Genomic DNA, 26,693 nt, shown 5'->3' with positions numbered 1-26,693 from the left:
ACTGCGTAGGTTCATATCCAAGCAAGGTATGGTGCTTTGTTTTATTTTTAGCAGAACCCAAATTAAATATCAGATTACATCCATAGGCCCAAGAAAATTTTAAGGAGGTCAAGTTTTTTATTTTTTTTTAATTTTTTTCCAAGTTTCTTACAAGAGAATTTGCATGAGAACTACCTGAAGAGCCTTTTAAAAATACATATGCCTGTGACTCATCCTGGGTCTGTTGAATCAAAATCTTCTTGGAAGGGGCCATGGATGTGTTAGAAAGTTCCCCTGAGTGGTTCTGATTCTCACTTTTGGTTGAGAACCATTAGGTTAGAAATATTTTTAGATAATAGACAAAAAAAAAAAAAAAGCGTCATGAAAATATCACTGAATTTGTTAACAAGGTGCTTTTTATGGCACTGTATACCATGTGCCCCAGCATTTTCATGTGAACCTCAGAAAAGAATTAAAACTTGGTTTTCCCATAGCAATTATAATTTCCATAGAAATTATATATTTAGTTCCATGGGAGTTTTTTGTAATCAAGAAAAACAGTATACCTGGCTGTTTCTTCTGCCACCTCCTACCTCAGCCATATAGATTCTCTAGAGCAATGGTATAGTTCAGTTTCAAGGCTCTTGAGGCCTGGATATCTGCAATCTAGCTTTTTCTAATCCATTAAGAGTTTATTGAGACTTTTCCATGTGCCAAATTCAAAATAGGCACTGAGAATGCTAGTACTGAACCAGTCTGGAGCTTATAGTCTAGTAGATGAGACAGATGATACACAGAGAAACATTTCAATAAATGCTCTCTGGTTTAGATATTATAAATACAATAAATTATGAGTGTTTATGTATTTTTCATATATATAAAAAGATGGGCCCTGGAATCTCTCTATGAAATATTTGTGTGTAGTATATATTTTTATATTTCATGGATTATGTTATGAATACACACACACACTCACACACACACACACACACACATATATATATAGTGTTTATGTAACTCCATTGCTTTATTTTAATCAGCATCACATCCTGTCATAATTTGGAATGTATGTGTACCTACCTGTGCGCGCACACATATGGCTGTACTCATAATGGATGAATTTAGATTACAGTGCTCAACATTTTACGTTTTAATTCATTTACATTTTACATTTTAGTTGATTCTTCATATTGCTTTTTATTAAGTAACACAAATGATAAGTAAATTATGCTTTTATTTGAGAGTATTTCTGCCCATTACTTTCTAAAATTTGTTTTTATTTCATTGAATGTGAAGAATATTTTGGGACAGTTTTCAGGGATGAGATTGAGACGGAAAGTCACAACAAGCTGGGACACTCTGTACCCCTTGAAGAAGGAGAAGAGTGTTACCATCACGCTTCTCCTTCTTCATATGTAACTTCCATATATGTTGGGCATGTAATTCTTTTTTTTCATTGATGGTGCTTCAGTAGTACAACATTTATTTGCCCTTACAAATGTTTTTAAGCTACCATATGGTTTGACTTGGGTCACTGTTTATGAGAAAAGTGTTAGCATCTTAATCCTGTTGGAAAGTTGCAGAGTTGAGATTCTGGAATATCACTATCAACCATCTAATAGACATAGACAGTGTATACTGATGACAGATTATTGAAGGGAGAAACAGTGGGCGCTTCATCAAGAAGAATTAGGAGTTCCCGTCACGGCTCAGTGGTTAACAAACCCAACCAGTATCCACGAGAATGCGGGTTCGATCCCTGGCCTCGCTTAGGGGGTTAAGGATCTGATGTTGCCGTGAGCTGTGGTGTAGGTCGTAGGTGCAGCTCAGATCTGGCGTTTCTGTGTCTGTGGCGTAGGCAGCAGCTACAGCTCTGAATCGACTACTAGCTTGGGAACCTCCATATGCCGTAGGTGAGGCCTTAGACCAAAAAAAAAAAAAAAAAAGGAATAAGAATCAGCTGTGTCTTCAAGTTGTACAAGCTCAATAAGCACCCTCTTCTGTGCAACTGCATCTGGAACACTTGAAAGTTTAGGATTATAAGAGAGTCCCCCAAAGAAATGAAAATGACCTTTTAAATGAGAAATTTAGCAGAAAGTTAAATTTTTCTTTCTTTTCAATGTGCAACCCTGGATGGTACAGTTAAATGACATGGTTGAAAAATACTACCTTGATATCCCTGTTGGAAAAGATTATTGAATCATATCAGTTGTCATTCACATAATATTCTAAAGACCTGCACTTGCCCATGCATGGTAAGGCAGCAGAGCGGATTTAAACAAGCTCAAAAGTGCTTATAATTCCTGTGAGCCAGAAAACAGCAAGGATTCTGATTGGCATTGTTATTTATTATTTTTGAATGCTGATGGTGCATTTTCATGGCTGAGTCCATACTTCGCTTATTGACATTCATAAATGAAAAGGCTCTGCTTTGCTGAGTATTTAATTGGTAATTTAATTTTCCTAATAACTCTCTTTATAGGACTTGGATTTTGAAGCCAAAACAAGTTATACCCTACGGATAGAAGCTGCAAACAAAGATGCTGACCCTCGCTTTCTAAGCTTGGGACCATTCAGTGACACAACCACCGTGAAGATAATCGTGGAAGATGTGGATGAGCCCCCCGTGTTTTCCTCACCCTTGTACCCCATGGAGGTGTCAGAAGCTACCCAGGTTGGGAATATCATTGGTACTGTAGCAGCTCATGACCCAGATTCTTCCAACAGCCCTGTGAGGTAAAAGCTCATTGCTCTCCTTTTCTGTCACTTTGCAATCATGTGACTTTATTCACAACTCCTGTCTCTACATGATGATGCTTTTGGTTCACGGCAAATAAAAATCCATTTTGTGTATGTATTGAGCCATAGCAGTGGAAGTTAAACAGGATCAGAATAGTTCAACAGTTTACTAATTCAAAAATGTGTTGCCTGATTATCCAAGGCTGATATTATGGGGCAATATTTTTAGGCATCCATTATCATCCACAAGCGTAGTTGATGTTCCTCAACAACCACTTACCCTTAGCTCTTTCAAAACAAATTGTTCAAAGATAGTGATGCATGTTCTTGTTGTAGGATAAAATGCATATGTTAAGAAATTAATTTTATAAGCAATTTAAATGGATTACTCTTTTAATAAACCTTTTTTTTTATATTGGCCTGTGTGGATAGTACATGTTTGTTGGTTTATTAATCCTACTTATAAAAAATTGGAGTTCCTCCTGTAGCGCAATGGGGTTGGTAGTGTCTTGGGAGCGCCAGGCTGTAAGTTTGATCCCTGGCTTGGTGCAGTGGTTTAAGGATCTGCTGATGCTGCAGCAGTGGCTTAGGTCACGACTACAGCTTGGATCTGATCCCTGGCCTGGGAACTCCATATGCCACAGGGTGGCCAAAAAAAAAAAGAGGAAACAAAAAACTAAAAATAATACTTATCAATATATAAGGACTATTTAAGAATATCCTTTGAATAGTCCTATATAAAGAATAGACATATTGCTACAACAAGCTGTTTAGGACTAACAGAGTGATGGTAGGTAAGTATTTCAAAAAAGCATAACATTGCAGTTCACAGTTTTTAGCTATAATTTACAATCTGAGATCCACATACATGTTTTTGTGTGTGAGCATATGATAAAGTATGTCTTTTTAAGTAAATATTTAGCAATATTTAGATGAGTTTATAGAATATACTAGAAATAACATTGTATTTCATGTCTTAATTTGAGTTCCTAAGTAGCACTTTTCAATGTCATGGTTTAGATTTTGATTACAAACTCTTTAATAAAGTACAGAAATTGGTGATGATTTTATATTGACATGTGTTCCGCTTATACGTTAACCACAGATTTAACTGTTAGATTTAATTGATATTTAGTAATGCTAAGTGCTTTTTGCTAATTTCTGAAGTAAGTCTGGGCATTGGCTACAAAGTGTCATGAAAAATATCTATGTATTAGACAGTGATTTTTATTGAAGAAGACCTCATAATCTTTGTCTTCTTAAAATAATAAGCTGATTTAGGCATACACACACTTATATATAATATTTATATATTATATAAATAAATTATACCCACTTAATATTAAATATATATTAATTATATATGAATAATTAGCATATGTGTGTATGTAATTAGTGCTCTTTCCTTCTCTTTTGCTTGACATTAGTCTCATAGCCTAGTAAAGAATTGGTATAAAATAATTATTTCAAAAATGAAGTCATACTCATTGCTTCTCTGCCTATACAAAAATTCAGGCCATATGGATGGCTATATATATTTTTTTAATGCAGTGATTATACCCTATTACTAAGAATACAGTCTTCTGTGCACTGGAATATTTGTGAGTCACAGATGAGATTAAGTCTTCCCCTCCTCCCTGTTAGAGTCCAGCCTTCCTTGTCAAATAGCTCTCCGACCTAAGTCCAGCTCCAGCCACCAAGTCTTACTGATAGACACACACTTGAGTTTGTGTTTTGTTATAGCATCGCAATTTGGCGACATACTCGTCTCCTTCCCCCATGAACAACTCACCATAGTACAACTGTAGTCAGAGATCAGCTGCTTAGGATAGTCTGTCACGTATTTTCCAATAGATAGAAAATATCAGTCATTTAATGCAAATATGTATTTGTATTGGGCACTCAAGTAATTATCAAAATGTAAGCCTTCCAACAGATGCCAATAAGTGAGTCGATTGCCCAGTCTGCTGAGGTCCTAGGAAAAGTGAATCTCCGGATTGAGTTGGAAGCTGAAGACTTGTAATTATGAGCTTTGGGCTTCTGCACCTTTAGGAATATTATGGTTCTTAGGGGAATGGAAAAGTAGTATTTGTTTAAAATTAGCCCAGTAGTATTAGAATTGTAAAAGAGAATGGGAAGGTGGATAATTAGTATTTAAATTCATTGACTTTCTTTTTAGTTTATTTAAATCTAGCATATGCCATTTACATTTGGAATATTTACTGATATATGGGGCAAGAGATTAGAATTCTAGAAAGAAATGCAATTACTTGCCTCTGGCAAAGTAAATTGAGATCTCCTTCCCAAACAATCCAGGCCTTGTCCAGCATTTTTTCTTTACCTTCTTCACTAAAGTACCAACTAAAAGCTCTGTGCATCTGGCCTTTCCTTTAAAGAAGATAAGGGCATCTGCATTACTGTAGGAGCTTTATCCTTTTGACTGTTTAGATATAGGAACAGTAGGTTGAGACATTAAATGAACCTGGAGCCCTATGTTTGGCCAGAGTATTAACACCTTTGTGAAATGTGATGTCTTTGTTACAGCTCACCCACCATCCAGAGAACTTACCTGGCCCACCTTTTCATGGAGATCTTGTCCTCCTCTTTTCCGATATGAAAATGAGAAGCCAGAGCTGGAAATTAGGTGATACTTGAGATTACTTAGGGGGAAAAAAAAAAAAAACAGACTTTTTGAAAGCAGAAGTAGATAATTGAGGGCCAGTATATTTCCAGATTTCTATTTTTTATGTTGCTTCATAGTAGTTGCTTATGATTTCATATAAATTTTGGCCCCAGCTACCAATTATTAGCCTTTATCTATTGAACTTGGAAGGGCAGGTTGTGTTCCTCTGATTCTGATCATCTTTCTGAATGGTAGAAACTTCACATCTGTGTTTCTCATCGGTAAGATGCTAAAAACTCTAAGAACAGCCTAGAGTCTAGAAGACTGTTAATTCCTCATGTCAGCATCCATAGACTGATCAATGACTCTGTGTACATTGATTAAGATCCTGTTTTGTGCACGACACTGGAGAAAGTACTGACAGGAAAAACAAAAGATGAATAAAACATTTCCTCTGACCTCAGGGAACTTATAATATGGGTGAAGAAATAAGATTCCATAAAAGTTATACAGTACAATGTGGAAAAGTGCCAGAACTGTCACATGGCACATTGTGAGTTAAATGCTAATCATTGCAAGTTCACAGGACAGGAGAACTTGTTTGAAGGAGGAATAGCAGAAACAGGGCTCTGAGGGATGGCAGGATTTGGACAAGCCAAAAAAATTATGTAAGATCTGTTGATGTTTTATGTAGTTAAATCCTCAGAGTCTAGTGCTGCATTATGAAATCAGCAAATGTGTTTCTCTTGGCAGCACAGCAAGCCCAAAGACCCTATGCCTAAAATAACCCCTGAATTAAAACATAGTATTATCGAAGATAAGATCAGATGTGAAGAAGGGTGATTAAAAAGTAAGGGAGATCAGTTTCATCATTTCTAACAATCTAAATCCAGAACCAAAGTCATATTTATGTTCAAGGATACAAGGATGATAATGATATTTACCTGTAGGCTCTTTTGGCATTCCCAGTACAGTGTGTCCTCAGATAAAAAGTGATAAAATAGTATCGGATGTTACATTATGTAGTGTGACTACTCTGAGTACGTGTGGGGTGTTTGAATAATTCAGTGTGTATTTTTAAGTAGTGTGTATACATGCATATATTTGTACATACTTTAAATTATTTGTGAATATCTCACAGAACTGAAGGGAAAGTTGAATAGCCAGTCTTCAGAAAAAAGAGGAGGAAGCTTTCTTTATAAATAGGAGTAGCAAGAATGAGCAGACACTTCTCTGCTGAATGTGACAGTGGATGAACCACTGGCCAACTCTTTTTTTTTTCTTCATGGCTCTCTGTTTAAGGTCTACATTTCTTGGAGAGTTTTTTTTGGCCTGTCTTAGGACATGTGCTTGGACATCTTCATTGTGGGTTTAATCAAGATTGCATGAGATTTGGAAGGATGAAATCCCCACAGGAAAATTGAGTTGCTATTATCAGAAGAAGGGGAGGCTGCAAACAGTGGCATCACTAATTACCATGCTCAATGGTTTATTTTGAAGTAATTTATTTCTCATTAAAGCCCTATAAGGCAAGATTAACATTCCTTTGTTATAAATAAACATGCCCCCAGTCACACAGTTAGAAAATGTGGTTCCAGGATTTTAGCAAGTTCTGTATCAAAACTGCTTGCAGCAGAACACACATACATACACACAAATGCATGCATGCATGCTCATTCACACATGCGTGTATTTCTTAAGAGATTAAGGTTTCAGCTAATTCTATTGATCAGATTTGTCGATGCCTATTTAGTTTGTTATTTTTGCTGTTTGGGGAGTGACACTGATAAATTTGTGTTAATCTAGCCCACTCACCTGCATATTCTCTTTGTGAAGAGCGACCTGCATATCAATAGATGGATGATAGGAATGCTACTTGTGAATATAAAGAGGACCATTTTAATTGATTTCCATAGCTTATCACAGCAGCAGCAGTAGCTGCAGGCATTTATCGGGGAGTTCATCTTGTTGCAGATGTACAGAACACTGAAGATAAACAGATGTGTAAGATGTGGTCCCAACCTATTTGTTATCTAGTCGTGGAAGAGATCTTAGATGAAAACTTATGAAAAATGCAATGTTAAAGCTGGAAATGAGAATCATCTTGTAGAATTTTTCTGACTTTGTAGGTAAAGAAACAGCAGAGCCACATGGCAAATGAAAAGCCTAAATTAGTACAAGAGGTTTGTTGCAAGGTCAACAATAAATACTGCCCCGTAATGCCCAGTCTGTGGTTCATGGCAGTGCAGCACAAGGAACATATAATGAAGTCCACAGGTCATAGACCCTGCAGGCTTTATTAAAAAGGCACAATTTATGAAGTAATTGGCAAGACTTGGTACTTTAAGGCTAGAGGATTGTCTTCAAAGGTATGGTAGGACTACAGTATTTGAAGGAGGAAAAACCGAAATACAGATGGGCCAAATGAGGAAAGACACAGACATGGAGATGCACATGAGCTCGTCATTAATCAGTTAATACATCAGTGTGACTGTCCTAGAGTTTAGATAGAAAAGTGGAGAAAAAAATAAAAAGAAGCAGAATTCTAGAGTTGTAGGTAGCAGAGAATAAATTTCATCAGTAGGCAATGAGGTGTATATGAATATATTGGAAAGATGGCTCAGACCAGCATGGTTCCCAGCCATGGCTCCATCGAAAACCAGCTGTGAGACCTGAAAGTCCAATACTGAAAAACAGCAATAATGGTACCTGCTTGCATTAGTTAGACCTTGTGCTTAGCTGGTAGAAACAAACACTTACAACTTACCAATGAGAAGTCTAGAGCCAGGCACTCAACGCCTGACAATTTGGCAGGATAATGTAATCAAGAGCTTGGCTTCTTATATCAGGCACTCATCGCCCCATATTCACAAGATGCTTTTTGGCTCACTCACCATTGTGTTTATGTCCCAAGTGAGAGAGGAAGGGCAAAAATCAAATGCCAGCTGAATTGTCAATGCTTTCCTATCCTTTAGGGAGTTTTTCAGTGCTGTTCAACTTGATAACTTTTTTTTTTGCATCTCATTTGCTAAAACTTAGATATGACACTGTATGAACAGGAAGCCTAGCAAATGTAGTTTTTCATCTGGCTGCCTGTAAAGCAGGGTTCTATCAATAAGAATTAAGGGCAAATGGATATTAGGCATGTGAAGAAATGTCTCTGTCACACATGACTTTACATAGCTGTTTGAGGATTAGGGGAAAACAATGTAAACTGCATTTTAAATTCTCAGTATATTTCAGAGGGAGGGACAGTTTTGGGGAAAGATTGATGACTCTGCTTTCAGATACACTGAGCTTTATTTGAAGAAGTTTCCGGTATCTGGAGTAGTTTACAGAATCTCAGAAAAAGGGTTTTGAGACTGGATGTTGAGATCTGGATGTGGCTGCATAATAAATGGGTAGGACAGATGCTTTAACTGCTGGTGCTGCAAAAATACAGAAGCAGTCTCTTTAATTGGTCACTCCAGCATGCAGCGAAAGAGGTCAAGTATTTTAGACTGTAATTTATAGAAACTAGAGGGATCATTGTGAGAGCACACACCACTAACTGCAGCGGAAGCAGCATTAAAGATAACTGTGGGTCACGATTAGAGAAACACCAGTCCCTTCCTTTCTGTTCAGCCTCTAATTGACTCAGGCAACTACATTTCTCTGTCCCTAGGCCAGTAGATCCAGAACTGCAAATGGTATGTGTCTCCGAACCTCTTTGGGGAACCTTTTTTCTCTCTAGGTTCACTCAGCCCTCCCAGATTTGAATTCAGAGACAGTTGCTTGCACACTCTAAAAAGTGCCCATGTTTTCTTTATTTCTGGTTGGTTAAGGGATTTTTTTCTCAGGTAACTATATACTAGCTAATGTCTCACACATAAACTCTGACTTTTTGCGTCTCCAGAGGGACTGGCAGAAAATAGGAAACCTTTTATGGCTGTCTTTAAAAATATTTTGTTTATATACTGTATTTCCTGAAATAGGGTGTCATACACATGCTCAGGATTATTGCCGAATGAATGGTGAAACGGAGACATTAGAATAACAGAATTCACGAGTTACCAAATATCATATATTTGAGGCTATTTAGTGAGATCTAAGTGAGAGTTACAACTATTTGAAAATACACACAATTTATAAGTGGAGGCTATAGAGTTTATGACTTAGAAATTAATAATATTGGGAGTTCCTGTCATGGCGCAGCAGAAACTAATCTGACTAGGAACCATGAGGTTGCTGGTTCGATCCCTGGCCTCGCTCAGTTGGTTGAGGATCTGGCATTGCCATGAGCTGTGGTGTAGGTCATAGACGCAGCTCGGATCTGGCGTTGCTGTGGCTGTAGTGTAGGCTGGCAGCTGTAGCTCTGATTAGACCCCTCATCTGGGAACCTCCATATGCCACAGGTGCGGCCCTAAAAAGCCAAAAAGCCAAAAAAAAATAAAAAGTAATATTTGAATGATAGAAATTTTGGTGATCATTCTTCTTAAAACTTATAGAAGCATGGGTAATAACTACATCTCTAAAAGATTTAGGGCTTTTTCTATGAGGTGAACAGAATTTGGCAATGTTTAACATTTTATTCTAATCCTAGGAGCTTTGAGACTATTAATAATAGAAGCAAATATTTTAGTTATTGATTTTAGTTTGGTGGGACATTATATGGACTCATTTAGACAGACATATGTCAAGTTCAAGGTCTTTTTGCTTTGAAAGAATCTAGAAGCCTATTTTTCTCCTTAGTATGCAAAAATTACCATAGTAGTTTCAAAAAATGAACAATTCAGCTTTTAGCATTGGCTTAAGTTGATACATGAATGCATGGGTATGACATTACAATCCTCTTGTCAAACATTATTACAACTGGATTTATGTACATCTCTCCACCTCCAGATATATATATATAGATATATATATATAGAGAGAGAGAGAGTGAATGTTAACAATATGAAATATAGGCACATAATCATTTGATTAAAGCAATAGTTCAGAGAAGGAGTTCTAGCTTTTATGTAATTGAAAATCAAAGTCTATTTGCAATATTAAACTAATTCCTTGTTTGTAGCTATTGCATGGAAAGTAGATTGTAGACAGTAAGAATGGAAGTCCATTGATAAGGACTAAAATAATGCAAAATCTAAGCTAAAGTAGGTGATGATTTGGATTGACAGTACTCGAGAGTAGATACTGACAAATTGGATGCAAAGACAAGAGGGGAAAACAAATCTAGGTTTTTAGTGTTAGCACCTGAATAACTGTTGGCGTCATTTTCCCAGGTGGATGAGAATGAGGGAGGAGAAAGTTGGGAGGCCACAGGAAACAGAACATCAGTGTTGGCCAAGAAGATTTTGTTATATAAAGGTAGAGGTCATCAAAAATAGGGGAATGATGTAAGCCATAGGACTGTATGTGTTGCCAAGGAAACATTTTTACAAAGAGAAGGGGGTCTGTGGGAGAGGTTGGGGGAGTGCAGGTAATTAAAGAGGTTGGGGGAGTGCAGGTAATTAGGGTGAACCAGCCAAGGTGACTGAACAGGGGCAGACAGTGAGGTAGGAGAAAAACAGGGAATAGGTGTTACTGATAAAAGCAAAAGGAGAGAATGTCTTTTGAGGAGGTGGCAGTGGTCAAAGTAGTAAATTTCGATGAGATAGAAGGTAAGAAAAGAACAAAAAAGTGAACACTGGATTTGACAGTATGGAGGCCAACGATGGACTTGACACCAATAGAGGAAATTTATTTTTTTAAGATAGAAAATACACATTTTTGATTCAAGTAAAGTTGTATAGATGGAAAAGGCTCTAAGTCCAAGGGAAGCTTTCTTGAGAGGATCAGCAGATGGGATGTACCGCTTAAGTAGAATGGTTTCATTTCAATTTGGATGTAGACACTTAGCTACAATAAAAGGATGGTAAGTGGAGGGAATGGTGAAACTTGATTACAACTCATTGTGTAGCACAGATCCTGAAAGTGAGGGTGAAAACATTTTGTACTGCCATTGCCCTTTTCAAACTATTTAATTTTCTTTTCCCTTCAAAACTCTCAACTCTTTTGTAGAATGAATCATCATCATACTTTGCTCAAAATCTTTTGTGTTGTTCTCAACCTCTAAATAGACAGTGGCACTCAGATTATTTTATTTCTCTCCACCATCACTTTTGCCATGATGATTAGTACCTAATTCAGCTGCACTTGTGACCCATCAAACTGCTGGCCTCTCACTTTCTTGGTCTTCTTGACCTTGGTGATCTGTCCCTCTAACTCAATGTTGTCATAGATTTCTAGGAACATGCCCCTGATTTTTAACTCTCCTAGATATGCTGCTGTTGAGAATCTACTTCAAAGGTCTCACTATGTCTGCTACTCCTACCCCAGAAGTTCTGCTTCCTGACAAAATCCTACCACACCATGATGCTGTCAGAATCTTCTCAGTCTCAACCTGCCTGCTCTTATTTCCTCAGTTCTCTCTTATCAACTTAAGAGACTATGGGCCTTCTTCATCCTCACACCCATATAGATGACTTTATCCTCCTCACCCTCTCTCCTTTCATGGCTGGTTAAACCCAGCCCTCTCCTTTATATGCATCTTCACACATATAGATGAAATGCAGCAAGACAGACAAATTGGATGGCGGGTTTCACATTAAACCAATGGATATAAGCCACAAAGGGGCAAGCCACAATGCTTAGCTATTCCATTATACTCTCCCTCGTATGTGTGTGTATATATTGTCTAAAAAATAAATTCTCTCTCCTTCTCAAACCTCTTTCTCCTCTCTTAGCTGATAACCTTGTCTCCTATGCCATCAAGAAAATAGAAGCCATCAAAAATAACTTCCTAATGTTCTCAACACCCAAATACCTATTGCTGCACAAAGACAATAATATTTGTTGGTTTATGGTCAATTTTTTGGTAATGTTTTCTGATGCTTCCTTTTTCCTTTTTATATTTCTTAGATTTTGTGATATAGCAGACTTGTAATAGATGATTCTGTTTAATAAAAGTTGAACTACTGTGGAAACGAAATACTTTCTTAAATTGAGGCTGTCTGTGTTTATCTGTTTGTTCTTTTGTTCATTTGTTTAATTATGTGTTTTGAAATGAGTGTCCTTCTTTTACCCAAATAGGAAGACTGTGAGGAGCATTTCAAGATAGTTATTAATGAGGAAAGGGTGAATTTTGTGTATGGAACCAAAAAATAAATGGCACAATGGAATAAGAATACAAGTGGAATAGTCATTTTTCACTAATATTTGGACAGCAGATATTTTGTGAAAAGGCTTTTTTTATACACCAAAATGTTTATGTAATTTGAGGGATTCTATTTTGAAACATATCTACGGAACCCTTGTTAAGACCCCTGAATGAGAGATACAAAAAAGAAAATGGTTAGGATCAGGCTGGTTGGTATCAAGACAGATGTTAGTAACTAAGTATGTGTGAATGGGTCAGATGTCTACATGTGTTTAATTCTAGAGGAACCTCTAAATACTAGGGTGACTAAATCTATTGTAAAATGGTTTTTTAGAGCCAACATAATAATAAAATGAATTTGGAGTTTATAATGGCATATTCAAATGCCTTGTTAAGGTAACAGTACCACTGTTTGTATTTTATACTGTTGGACAGAAACGCAAAGGATTACTGACAAGCAGAGTATGAATCAATTAGAACATTGGCGAAGTTTTAAATTAGGCAGTTTTATGTCAGTATGACAGATGGTGAAGTCAGCAGAATTTGGTGATTGGCTGGGCAACTAATGAAATAAATTTAGGAAATTATAATCGAATGTTGAAGTTTAAAATTTTTTTAATATTCGACTAGGTATTCAATTGATAGAAACACAGACTTGGAGCGATATTTCAACATTGATGCCAACAGTGGAGTTATCACAACTGCCAAATCTTTGGATCGAGAGACAAATGCTGTTCATAATATCACAGTCCTTGCAATGGAGAGCCGTAAGTTGTAAGGTTTAACATTGAGTTAGGATGGAGAATGGGTTGCCACATATTTAGAATTTCATCTTGAATCTTATTAGGTGCTTGTGTGAATTCAGCAGAATTTTGAAATTCCCTAATTTCAAGCTGTGAAATATATATATATATGTATATATATATATTTTTTTTATATATTCACTGACTTTATTTAGTAATACTTATAAATTTAGTGACAAGAGGTTACCATAAAATAATGGGACTGAGTTACCCTCAGAGGGCTTCTTGTTTTGTGGCCATATTTATTGTGCTGCATTTATGCTGACATAGGGTTGATCCAAGAGCTTACAAAAAATTCTAAATTGATCTCTAATCAAAACACCCAGATTTGTATGTTCTCATATTGAACTAATTTTAAACTCTAATAAGGAAAACATTGATAAAACCATGTATAATTATATTGTATGCAGGTAATATGTAATATATATTTACATGAAAATGAGTTTTAGAATCAAAGAATATTTAAATTCATGGATTATTACTCTGTGTGTGTGTGTATGACATTTGGATCAGAATTTCTGTTCCTCTCTTTAAAGTCTATAGTGTTATGGTTTGCTCAATTTATATTTATATATGTGTGTGTGTGTGTTTGTATATATGTATATAAAATATAGATTTTATTCAGGGATTGGTCATTTCCTTACTTGATTTGTCCTTTAGAGAGGGCAGACATTTTTGGTTGATTCTGATTGTTTTAAATATGAGTTTTCTACGTAAAATGCCTTTGGAGTAATAGCCTTACTCTGAATACATGCAGATCTTGTAGATATAGTGGGCTCGGTCCTGACCACCACTGTAAAGTGGCTATCGCAATGAAGTGAGTCACACAGATTTAAGTTTCCCAGTGCATACGAGAGTTGTATTTACATTATATTGTCATCTGTTAAGTGTGCAATAAATGGCATTACGTCTAAAAAAACAATGTTCATACCTTAATTAAAAAAATACCAACCTGACTAGTATCCATGCAGGTTTGATCCCTGGCCTTGCTAGGTGGTTAAGGATCTGACGTTGCTGTGAGCTATGGTGTAGGTCACAGCCAGGCTCAGATCTCACTTTGCTGTGGCTGTGGTGTAGCCTGAAGCTGCAGCTCTGATTCAACCCCTAGCCTTGGAACTTCCATATGCTGCGGGTGCAGCCCTAAAAAAAAAAAAAAAACAACCTTTATTGCCAAAAAATTCTCCATTAGGAATACCCAAGATCACTAATCCTAGATTACCATAACATACATAATATTGAAGTATTATGAGAATTACCAAAATGTGACCCAGGGACAAGAAGTGAGAAAGTGCTTGTTGGAGAAACGGCCCAGTTGCCTTGCTTGATGCAGAGTGACCACACACCTTCAATTTGTAAAACACGAAATATTTGCAAAAAACATTCAAGTGAAGTACAGTAGAATGAAATGTGCCTGTAACTGATAAAACCTTTTCCTCCTGGTTAGAGAATCCATCTCAAGTTGGAAGAGGCTATGTGGCCATCACTATACTGGACATCAATGACAACGCCCCTGAATTCGCCATGGACTACGAGACCACCGTCTGTGAAAATGCCCAGCCAGGCCAGGTGAGAAGCACCAAATGCCCTGCTCCGCCTTTGTGATTTCTTTAAAAATACCTAGCAATAGTTGCCTTTGAAATCCTACTAGCTTTAAGATAAATTATAGTCAGCATGTTTCAGCCAAACTAACACTTGGATGTGGAGTGTAAACTTTTTTGGGGGGGCTTTTTAGGGCCACATTGTGGCATATGGAGGTTCCTAGGCTAGGGGTCTAATCAGAGCTACAGCTGCCAGCCTTTACCACAGCCACAGCAACACCAGATCCAAGCTGCATCTGTGACCTACACCACAGCTCACAGCAATGCCAGGTCCTTAACCCACTGAGGGAGGCCAGGGATCAAACCCACAATTCCTAGTCGAATTTGTTTCCACTGAGGCACAACGGGAACTCCAGAGCATAAACTAATATTAAAGGAACTTTCAAATTGTGGTTTCATTGAAATCTTGAAAATTCCTCAGGAAGAAAAGGTAAACATTGTAAAAAGCATGGTAAATGTTTAAGCCTTTTTAAAAGAGAAATATAGCATATTAAGCTTGATTGGTCTGCTTTCCATATTACAGGGAGGGGCTTAAGTACCTTGAAGTTCTAAGAATTAAGTGTGGTGTGATTTCTGTGTGGTCTGGGCTACTCTTCCATATTGTCAGTGTCTTGCGATGTTTACAGGCATCATGTAATCAGTTAGTACAGCTTATTTCTGAGGTTCACAAAAGTAAATTTGAAAGGAATTTTGAAAAGGATATAATCTGATTTCAGAGCCCTTTTGAGACTGGATTGGTGTTAGTACACCTGACCCTTCCCACAGCTCATTTAGGAAGATGGTGTGTTATCATAGGTATAAAATTGCTCTTACGGCAGAGCACAGCATCATGCTTCCATGTTGTACATTCTCTATCCCTAGGTTATCCAGAAAATCAGTGCTGTCGATAAAGACGAACCATCTAATGGACACCAGTTTTATTTCAGCTTAACAACAGATGCAACAAATAACCACAACTTCTCATTGAAAGATAACAAAGGTAAGGTAGAATTTTTTGTCACCAGAAGAGACAGCAGGTAGCTTTCTTAGCAAGGACTTTTTCTCTCTCAGGAGTGCAGATTGTGGATTTTTTTCCTACTAGTAAGGACATTAATTAAAGGGCACTGAGCCCCTCAAGTAATTTTTATCTATGGATTTGCTGTCATGAAGAAGAAACTGCTACTTAAATCATTTTAGGCCTAAATCCAAAGAGGGGGTGGAGCCAGATCCATCTCTTTCTGTCTTGTTTTCTAGACATTTACTTCTCTTTTTTGTATACCAAACTCTTTATCCAGATTATCTAATCATTGAGGGCCAGCTAAATGCCTTAATAAGGATTATACTACCAAGGTATAACTTGAGATATTAGGAAGATAATTGGACTTAACACAGTTAAACCTAAATAAACTATGACTTAAATATTTTCAATGCCAATATCAGTTATTATTTTTAACATGAAAATAAACGTAATCCTTATAACAGATACACCCTTGATGCAAAGAAATATACAATAAAAAAGAACAAAGAATTCTCTGTCATTCCAGATCGAATTTCTTTGCTTCAGAGCTGAACACTCTTTATCAATTTCCTAAATGTCATTCTAGAAACATTTTTACAAATACCTATAAGGTAGATTCTGGTTTGCTCAATTTATATGTGTGTGTGTGTGTTTGTATATATGTATATAAAATTACATATAAACAGTATATATGTCTCTATTGCATATAGACAGTATATATATAGACAGTTGTAAAAACTTTTAAAGGAAGCATGAGAATTTGCTATCTATTGTCTGATTTTGAATAGTTTTTTTCTCTGTATGTATATATATCACAGAAAGAGGAGAAAAGAGTATACCCTAATAATATAGAAAATGTAAGTCTCCAATTTGAATGTGTGAATCAGGTTTCAGAAAGACAAAATGTAGAAACAAATCTGTTAGTCACATCTGGCTTATCTAAAAAGACCTCCTTGCAGAAGATGGACATTATAAAAGCTTCTGCCTGAAGCCTCCACCTATTTTAGTGCAGACAGTTCAACTTTGGCCTCAGAAATTCAATCCGAAAACAATGTATTTTTCTGATCCCACTCTCTGCTTAATGAGAACACTATCTTTCCCCTTGGTAACATAAAAGGCAGTATGTTGTCTATGTGGGTAATCCCAAACTCTCTGACTTCATCATAGTTGAAAAGGACAATTCTCAGCACTTGTTTTCATCCAGCACAGATACAGAGAGGGAATTTATGACCTTCCCAGGAAGGGTGTGGATATTTCCCACGTGTGTCATCATCCGTACCATGGTGATTGTTGGACAGCAAGGCACTGAAATGGCTGGATTCTCAGGGTATTCACACAAACACAATTGTAATGTTTCCCCATGTCAAGCCCACAGCTCCTTGGCCCATAGGAATCTTAGAGGAAGACATAATAATAATAATAAGGAAGAGGAAGAATGAATGTCACTTCATATGCTGGCTTCCATTAGGAAGCACATGATGAATTTTATAATCACTTTTGTGACCATAGTGTTCCTAAATATAGGAACATTGCTCTAAATTTAAAAACTGCATAAATCAAATATTGGGCATTTCAGCATGTGCTTCTCAGTTTGTCATATGTGTGTGTTATTGGATGTAGGGCATGGTAGATTACAAATCAACAACTTTGAAAACACTTTGTGTATCTAATCATAAATATGCATAACATCTGAATGGTGGGGAGACAAAGACATGGGGGGGTGTGTGTGCTCAGTGTACAGAAACATACTCAGACAATATCCTTCAACTCCATGTGTAGGTTTTTAATGAACACCTCTTGCATTCACACATTTTAAAATAAAGGTTTGTTTACATAAAAACCTACCAGCTAGAATCTGAAAATCAAACACTTTTCCTCCTGCCACATCTATAATTCCAGTCTCATGGGTGCTTGCTGTTCTGTGCTGTTTGAGATAGAGCTTGCTCTTTCATTAGAATATTGTTAATTCTTTCACAATATCTCTGGATAAATATCTTTTGGACAGCTCGAAAAGGAGATACATATTTAAAGTACACTGGATAAAACTGCTCTCAGTGTTCCTTCTTTTCCTTTATAATTTTATAAATTGCTATAAATATAAAGAATCACATAAATTGCATATTTAAGACAAGTTAACAGAACAAATTGTTAGATTAAAAAATATTTAATATAGAAATCACAGTAATGTCATGGAGACTTATTGATGACTTAAGTTTCATTATTATTGTAACTGTTTACATAAAATAGAATATTGAATATATATCAACACATATGACCTATTTTTATCATTGAAAGAATATGGCACTTTGGTAATGCCATGTACCAATATGGATTTAAAAAATCATACAATAATTTTGAATATCTATGTGTACTCATTTTAATTAAAACTAGAGTGACTTGTTTTACTTGTTTCTGTGTTGCACTTGGAACCTGAACAACAACAAAAAAAAGACGAATTGGAAATTTCACCTATGCTATCTGATGATGCTGCAAAAATATTTAACCTGTTAATTTTTATTATCCTGTCTATAAGCATATCATTTAAAATTTAAGATTAGTAAAAAGGTATACTAGGAGTTCCTGTCGTGATTCTGATATGAAATGAATCTGACTAGCACCCATGAGGATGCAGGTTCAATCCCTGGCCTCACCCAGTGAGTAAGGATCCGGCATTGCCGGAGCGTGGTGAGGTCCCAGACGCAGCTTGGATCCTGTGTTGATGTGGCTGTGGCGTAGGCTGGCGGCTACAGCTCCAATTCGACCCACTAGCCTGGGAACCTCCATGTGCCACAGGTGCAGCCCTAAAAAGACCAAAAAAAAAAAAAAAGGTATACTGTATGTAATTTTTACTAACTTGCAGGTAATATAATCAATGAGGTATAAATATTTGCCTATTTCATTTTATTTTATAATTGTTCTTTGGTTGTAACCAGGTAGCATGACATATACATTTTAAAATATATTCAGATGAACCAATATTTGAAAAGATGGCTCTCTGTCCAAAGAAGCTAAATAGAGTGATCCAAAGCAGATAAAATTGTCAGGACAGATTCCATCAGATTTTTTTAAACTTTATTTTTTTTGCTTCTTAGGGTTGCACCTGTGGCATTTGGAAGTTCCCAGGCTAGGGGTCAAATTGGAGCTGCTGCCCTACATCATAGCCATAGCAATGTGGGATCTGAGCCACATATGTGACCTATACCACAGCTCACAGCAATACTGGATCCTTAATTCACTGAGCAGGGCCAGGGATCGAACCCACATCCTCATAGATACTAGTTGGGTTTGTTACCACTGAGCCACAATAGGAACTCCCTCCCTGAGAAATCTTATGTTACACTGTTGCTTTCTGTCTCCTAGACAACACAGCCTCAATTCTCACCAGGAGAAATGGCTTCCGCAGACAGGAGCAATCTGTTTATTATCTGCCAATCTTCATTGTGGACAGCGGATCTCCTTCACTCAGCAGCACCAACACCCTCACCATCCGTGTCTGTGACTGCGATGCAGATGGGGTGGCCCAGACCTGCAACGCCGAGGCCTACGTCCTCCCTGCTGGCCTCAGTACAGGAGCCCTCATTGCAATACTGGCCTGTGTCTTAACGTTACTGGGTAGGTACCGTTTTCAGTGCTTGTGCTGTAAGAGCAGTCACAGTCACCCTGGGTATGCCTTTCTTCTATTCCCTTTCGTACCTTTTGAGAACACATGCAAATATTCTAATCCACGGTGTTTACTCGCAGAGTGATCTCTGGTCATCAGCCACACTTTCCAGTATTAATATTTAAAATGTAACTCAGAAAAGTTGTCATTTTCATACAGTAAAAATAAATGGCTTATGTTTAAAATGGAATATTTTCAAGATTTTTAACAAATTTACAATATCCCTCAGCTGTTTCCTTTAGAATATTAGAGGGACTCTCTTCTATGTTGTTCTGATAATATGCTTTTATTAGAAATGATGGCCTTCAGTAGAATCTGTAATGTTTAATCCCTAAAGAAAAGATCTGAAGCAAATATGGTATAATGTTAAGATTTGATAAAGCCAGATGTTAAGACATGAACATTATATCTCTTCTTGCCTGTGTGTTTGAAACACATCATAATAAAGAAAAAGACCAGTGAATATGGGGGCTTAAAAAAAAAAAAAAAGAAATGATGGCTTTATATGCTGCCTCTTCTCAGAAAAGATTTAAGGTGGGTCTTATAATTTGTGAATTCTGAAAGATTGCAATTTCAGCAATGCAGAATTTCCCAAGAAGAATTAACATATTTAATTGTACTTTTCTATGATTACTTTATTATGTGGTTAAATTAGATTTATAACTCATATTAGAATTGAAGCTTTATAAGATATTATGCAGCATCCATTTAAAAATTGGGAGGCATCCAACATGGGCATTGGGTAATGGTTTTACTCCTTAGCTACATTCTGTGAAGGCACCATGTAACTTCCTGCAGCAAGGACAACAAGCACTTAATATTGCATCTGAGCCTGCACTGTGTGTTTTCTTGAGGTTTAATGGAATTTGTAAATCCATTTATAATATATTTCTGTAAAGGCACAGTTTAGCAATGAGAATCATAATTACATGATGTTTGAAAACAAGATTTATGGTGTTAGGTAAAACCTAGCTTTTATTACTGCCCCAACATTTGTTCTTCACCGAAGGAACGTTAATTCTAAGGCTAGTTTCTTAATCTGAAAGGGGAAACAAACAACTTGACTCATAAGGTTGTTGTGAAAATTAAATGAGATAATTCATGTGCCGACTGCCTAGTGAACATTCAATAAATTTTTAAATGTTATTGATAAAGCAAGTTCTCAACCTGTTAGCCAAGCTAAGACCTCCTTACTATGTACACTGTAAATGACCTCATAAAAATGGAAGTCATTATCATCTATAACTTCAGCTAACCAAGTAAATCTAGTGGAGAATAAGCCAATTTTTAAAAATTTTTTATTATACTTGATTTACAATGTTCCATCAATTTCTGCTATAGGGCCACGTGACCCAGTCATACATATGTACACATTCTTCTTCTTACATTATCTTCCATTATGTTCTGTCACAAGTGATTGGATATAGTTCTCAGTGCTATACAGCAGGACCTCATTACTTATCCATTCTAAATTTAATAGTTTGCATCTACTAACCCCAAACTCCTAGTCCATATCACTCCCTCCACCTCAGCAACCACAACTCTGCTCTCCATGTCTGAGATTGTTTCTGTTTTGTAGATAGGTTCATCTGTGCCATATTTTAGATTCCACAAATAAGTAACATCATATGATACTTGTCCTTTTCTTTCTGACTTACTTCACTTAGTATGAGAATCTCTAGTTCTATCCATGTTGCTGCCAATGGCATTATTTTGTTCTTTTTTATGGCTGAGAAGTATCCCATCATGTATATGTACCACATCTTCTTAATCCATTCAACTGTCATTGGACATTTAGGTTGTTTCCATGTCTTGGCTATTGTGAATAATGCTGCAGTGAACATTGGGGTGCATGTATCTTTTTGAATGAAAGTTTTTTTGCAGATATATGCCCAGGAGTGGGATTGCTGGATCATATGGTAGTTTTATATTTAGTTTTCTGAGGAACCTCCATACTGTTTTCCATATTGGTTGTACCAATTGACAGTCCCACAAACAGTGCAGGAGGGTTCCCTTTTCTCCACACCCTCTCCAGCATTTGTTATTTGTAGTCTTATTGATTACAGTCATCTGACTAGTGTGAGGTCATACCTCACTGTAGTTTTGATTTGCACTTTTCTAATTAGTTATGTTGAGCATTTTTTTTCATGTGCATGTTGGCCATCCATATGTCTTCTTTAGAGAAATGTCTGTTTAGGTCTTTTGCCCATTTTTCATTTGTTTTTTTTTTTGTTTTTTTTTTTTTTTTGCTGCTGAGTTGTATGAGTTTTTGTATATTTTGGAGATTAATCCCTAAGCTATTTTTTTCATATAGCTTCACACAGGTAGCAGAAACCTTCAGAAATTCATTAGAAATGGCAAATACTTCCCAGATAAATTCTTATTAACTGGGATTTTAGTAAGTTTTGAAAAAGTTTGAAAAAGATGAAACTATTACAAACTAGTTTATAATAAACTTATTGCTGTGCCAGGTTCCAGAACATACTAATAAATGGTAAATGGTGTGTTTATTTTATAGTAGCTGAATAACCTAAATGAGAAGTTAAAGATTTTCCTTTGTGTTTAAAGTAACAAAAGCTTTAGCTCAAAGCTGAGTCAGAAAAAAACAAAAACAGGGAGTTCCTGCTGTGGCTCAGGTTAAGAGCCCAACTAGTATCCATGAGGGTACAGATTGATCCCTGGCCTTACTCAGTGGCTTAAAGATCCAACATTGCAGCAAGCTGCAGCATAGTCCATGAATAAAAAACAAACAAACAAACAAAAAAAACCGAGGACATATGTAGATAATGTGTGCATTACTCTTTTTGAACTTACCCTGAACAGTTTATCACAATTCATTATTATCATTCTTATTTTGCTTTTTAGAGCTGTACCTGAAAACACAGGTACAGCTCTAAAAAGCAAAATAAGAATGATAATAATAATAATGATAATGAATTGTGATAAACTTCAGGGTAAGATCCCAGGCCAGGGGTCAAATTGCAGCTACATCTGCCAGCCTACACCACGGCCACAGCAGCGTGGGATCCAACACGCATCTGAGACCTACACCACAGCTCATCGCAACACCATATTCTCAACCTACTAAGCAAGGCCAGGGATCAAACCCACATCCTCATGAATGCTAGTGGGATTCATAACCTGCTGATCTCTGATGGGGACTCCTATCACAGACAATTTAGATTATCCTTTATTTCAAAGGAGTAAACCAAAATTACATTCTCTAGAATTTAATTATACCCAACATATAATTAACTTTTAATTTTTTAAAGGGTGTCTCTCTAATGAAGCCTACTTCATTTTTAGAAAATGCTTTCGCCTGTGACCTAGGTAGTCCCTGTAAGTTAGGTTCCTTGGTGATTCTAATTTGTTAAGAATCATTACCTAGCTGTTTAAAATAAGTGAAATAGAGTTGTATTCTATATCATATGCAAGAATGAAATCTGTTAGTATACATACATACATCCCAGCGTAAAGTTACACGTTTGGGGGACTTTGTCAAAACTTCGTTAAGTATGACTACTTTCTTTGTTAAATTTGAGCATTTTCCTTGTATAACACCTGATTGGGGAATGCCTCTTTCACTTCCAAAGATCAGGTTTTGTGTCAAATATTCATTTTTTTTCAAAGTTTCTGCAGGTTTATAGAAACGAGTCAAAACAGAGCCTATTACAGTTTGGAACCGGGGTTTCTGTCTACAGCTTCCTTTTCTCAGTAATCATTGGTATACTCAAATATTAGCATATCTGTTCAGAAATTAGCCTTTTTGCACCTTATTTACTAAGCCTTTTTTTAAAATTTTATTAGAGAATAGTTGACATACAGTGTTCTATTAATTTCAGGAGTACATCAAAGTGAATCAGTTATACATATATACATTCCTTTTCAGATTCTTTTCCTATATTGGTCATTACAGAATATTGAGTAGATTTCCCTGGGCTACACCGTAGGTCATTGTAACTTATTTACTTGATATATAGTAGTATGTATATGTTAATCTCAACCTTCTAATTTATCCCTCCCCCCAAAGATTCCCGTTTGGTCTTAAAATCTTTGAGTCTGTTAAGTTCTTTTGTATCATTTTTATTAGAGTCCACATGTTTGTGATCTCATATGATATTTATCTTTGTCTAACTTACTTAGTATGATAATTTCAAAGTCTGTCGATTCTTTTTTATGGCTGAGTACTAGTCCATTGTATATGTGTACCACATCTTCTTTAACCATTCTTCTTCAGATGGATATTTAGGTTCCTTCCATGTCTGAGCTAGTTTAAATAGTGCTGCAATGAACATTGGGGTGTATGTATCTTTTTTTTTTTTTTTTTGGTCTTTTTGCTATTTCTTGGGCCGCTCCCACGGCATATGGAAGTTCCCAGGCTAGGGGTCCAATCAGAGCTGTAGCCACCAGCCTACGCCAGAGCCACAGCAACTCGGGATCCGAGCCGCATCTGCAACCTACACCACAGCTCACAGCAACGCCGGATCGTTAACCCACTGAGCAAGGGCAGGGACCGAACCCTCAACCTCATGATTCCTAGTTGGATTCGTTAACCACTGCGCCACGACGGGAACTTCTGTATGTATCTTTTTGAATCATGGTTTTCACTGGATAGATGCCCAGGAATGGGATGTGTATGGTAGTTCTATATTCAGTTTTTGAAGAAAACTCCATACTATTTGTCATAGTTGTAATACCAGTTTACATTCCCATCAACAGTGTAAGAGGGTTTCCTTTTCTCCACACTCCTACCAGCATTTATTGTAAGTAGATTTTTTGATGATGGACATAATGACTGGTGTGAAGTGATACTTCATTGTAGTATGGATTTGCATTTCTCTAATAATTAGTGAGATTGAGTGTCTTTTCGTATGTTTTTGGCTGTCTTTGAAGAAGTATGTATTTAGATCTTCTAACTATTTTTTCATTTTTTAAATATATAAAAGTGTATGAGATTTTTGTATATTTTGAAGATTGATCCCTTGTTGGTCACTTCATTTGCAAAGATTTTCTTACTTTCTGTGGGTTGTCTCTTCACTTTTTTTTAATGGTTTCCTTTGCTCTGCAAAATGTTTTAAGATTAGAAAGTTCCCATTTGTTTATTTTTGTTTTTATTTTCATTACTCTGGGAGGTAAATCAAAAGAGAGATTGCCAGAGTTCCCGTTGTGGCTCAGGTTAAGGACCTAACATTGTCTCCATGAGAATGAGGGTTCAATCCCTGTCCTTGCTCACTGGGTTAAGGAACCATTGTTACTGTAAGCCATGGCATAGGCCCCAGATGCAGCTCTGATTTGACCCCTGGCCCTGGAACTTCCATATGCCATGAGTGTGGCTATAGAAGAAAAACAAATATTGCTGCCATTTATGTCAAAGAGTGTTCTGCCTCTGTCTTCCTCTAAGAATTCCAGCTTTTACACTTAGCCCTTTAATCCATCTTGAGTTAATTTCTGTGTTTTGGTGTTAGAGAGTATTCTAATTTCATTCTTTTACATATAGCTATTCAGTTTTCCCAGTCCTGCTTATTGAAAAGACTGCCTTTCTCCTCACGGATACTAGTCGCATTCGTTTCCACTACACCACAACAGCAACTTCCCTTTTGCCTCTTTAGGTAGGTTTATTCCTAGGTATTTTATTCTTTTTAATGTGAGGGTAAATGGGATCATCTCCCTAATTTCCCTTTCTGATCTTTCATTGTTAATAAATAGAAATGCAATAGATTTCTATTAATTTTCTATCTTACAAATTTACTGAATTGTTTGATGAGCTGTAATAGTTTTCCGGTAACATCTTAAGGATTTTCTGTGCATATCATGTCATCTGCAAAGAGTGACAGTTTTACTTCTTTTACAATTTGGATTTATTTCTTTTTCTTCAGATTGTTGTAGAGAGGACTTCCAAAACTGTGTTGAATATAAGTAGTGAGAATATGCATCCTTGTCTTGTTCTTAATCTTAGTGGAGATGCTTTCAGCTTTTCACCATTGAGAATGATGTTAGCTGTGTGTTTGTTATATATGGCCTTTATTATGTTGATGTAGGCACCCTCTATGCCCACTTTCTGAAGAGTTTTTTATCAAACATGGGTGTTGAATTTTGTCAAAAACTTTTTCTGTATCGAGGTGACCATATGGTTTTTATTCACTTTGTTAATGTGATATATTACATTGACTGATTTGTGGATATTAAAGAATCCTTAAATCCTTGGGATCAATCCCACTTGATCATGTATATGGTCTTTTAATGTATTGTTGGATTCAGCTTGCAAATAATTTGTTGAGAATTTTTGCCTCTAAGTTCATAAATGATATTGGCCTGTACTTTTTTTTTGGAGGGTGGGGGTTGTGTCTTTGTCTAGTTTTGGTATTAGGGTGAAGGTGGCCTCATAGAATGAGCCCAGGAGTGTTCCCTCCTCCCTCTGCAATTTTTTAGAAGAATTTCAGAAAGATAGGTATTAACTCTTCTCTAAGTGTGTGATAGAATGGGCCTGTGAAGCCACCTGTTCCTGGACTTTTGTTTGTTGAAAGTTTTTAAATTACAGTTTCAATTTCAGTATTTGTGATTGGTCTGTTTATATTTTCTTTCTTCCTGATTTAGTCTTGGAAGGTTGTGCCTTTGTAAAAATTTGTCCATTTCTTTTAGGTCATCCATTTTATTGACATATAGTAGCTTGTAGTAGTCTCTTATGAGCCTTTGTATTTAAGTGGTATCAGTTGTAATTTCTCCTTTTTTTCATTTCTAATTGTATTGATTTGAGCCCGCTCCCTTTTCTTCTTAATGAGTCTGGCTAAAGGTTAATTCATTTTTTTAATATTTTCAAAAAAACAGATTCTAGTGCCATTGATCTTTTCTATTGCTTTCTTCATCTCTATCATTTATTTCTGCTCTGATCTCGATTTCTTCCCTTCTGCTAACGCTGGGTTTTGTTTGTTCATCTTTCTATAATTGCTTTAGATGTAAGATTAGATTGTTTACTTGGAATTTTTCTTATTTCCTCAGGTGAGATTATATTGCTATAAACTTTCTGCTTAGAACTGACTTTTGCTGTGTCTGATTTTAGATCGTTTTCATTGTCATTTGTCTCTAAGTATTTTTTTAATTTCCTGTTTAATTTCT

The 26,693-nt window shown here is 36.4% G+C and overlaps 1 protein-coding gene across 2 annotated transcripts in view; it reads left to right on the top strand.

Moving 5' to 3' along the window:
* The window catches only part of CDH7 (cadherin 7), a 128,838-nt gene that overhangs the window by 80,475 nt on the left and 21,670 nt on the right, over window positions 1-26,693 (top strand). For both annotated transcript variants that reach the window (XM_021099453.2, XM_085018314.1), the window contains 5 exons: window positions 2,462-2,715; window positions 13,152-13,288; window positions 14,769-14,890; window positions 15,784-15,901; window positions 19,280-19,531. In XM_021099453.2, coding sequence (XP_020955112.1) covers window positions 2,462-2,715; window positions 13,152-13,288; window positions 14,769-14,890; window positions 15,784-15,901; window positions 19,280-19,531 — 883 coding nt within the window. The remainder of the gene's footprint in view (window positions 1-2,461; window positions 2,716-13,151; window positions 13,289-14,768; window positions 14,891-15,783; window positions 15,902-19,279; window positions 19,532-26,693) is intronic.

The sequence above is a fragment of the Sus scrofa genome, chromosome 1, assembly GCF_054392235.1.
Source record: "Sus scrofa isolate SSC_HxYL_T2T_F1_AM1 chromosome 1, Sscrofa_HxYL_maternal_Yorkshire_Landrace_v2.0, whole genome shotgun sequence".
Taxonomy (NCBI): domain Eukaryota; kingdom Metazoa; phylum Chordata; class Mammalia; order Artiodactyla; family Suidae; genus Sus; species Sus scrofa.
Note: the sequence above shows the minus strand (reverse complement) of the source record. Positions and strands in the feature narration are given on the sequence as shown.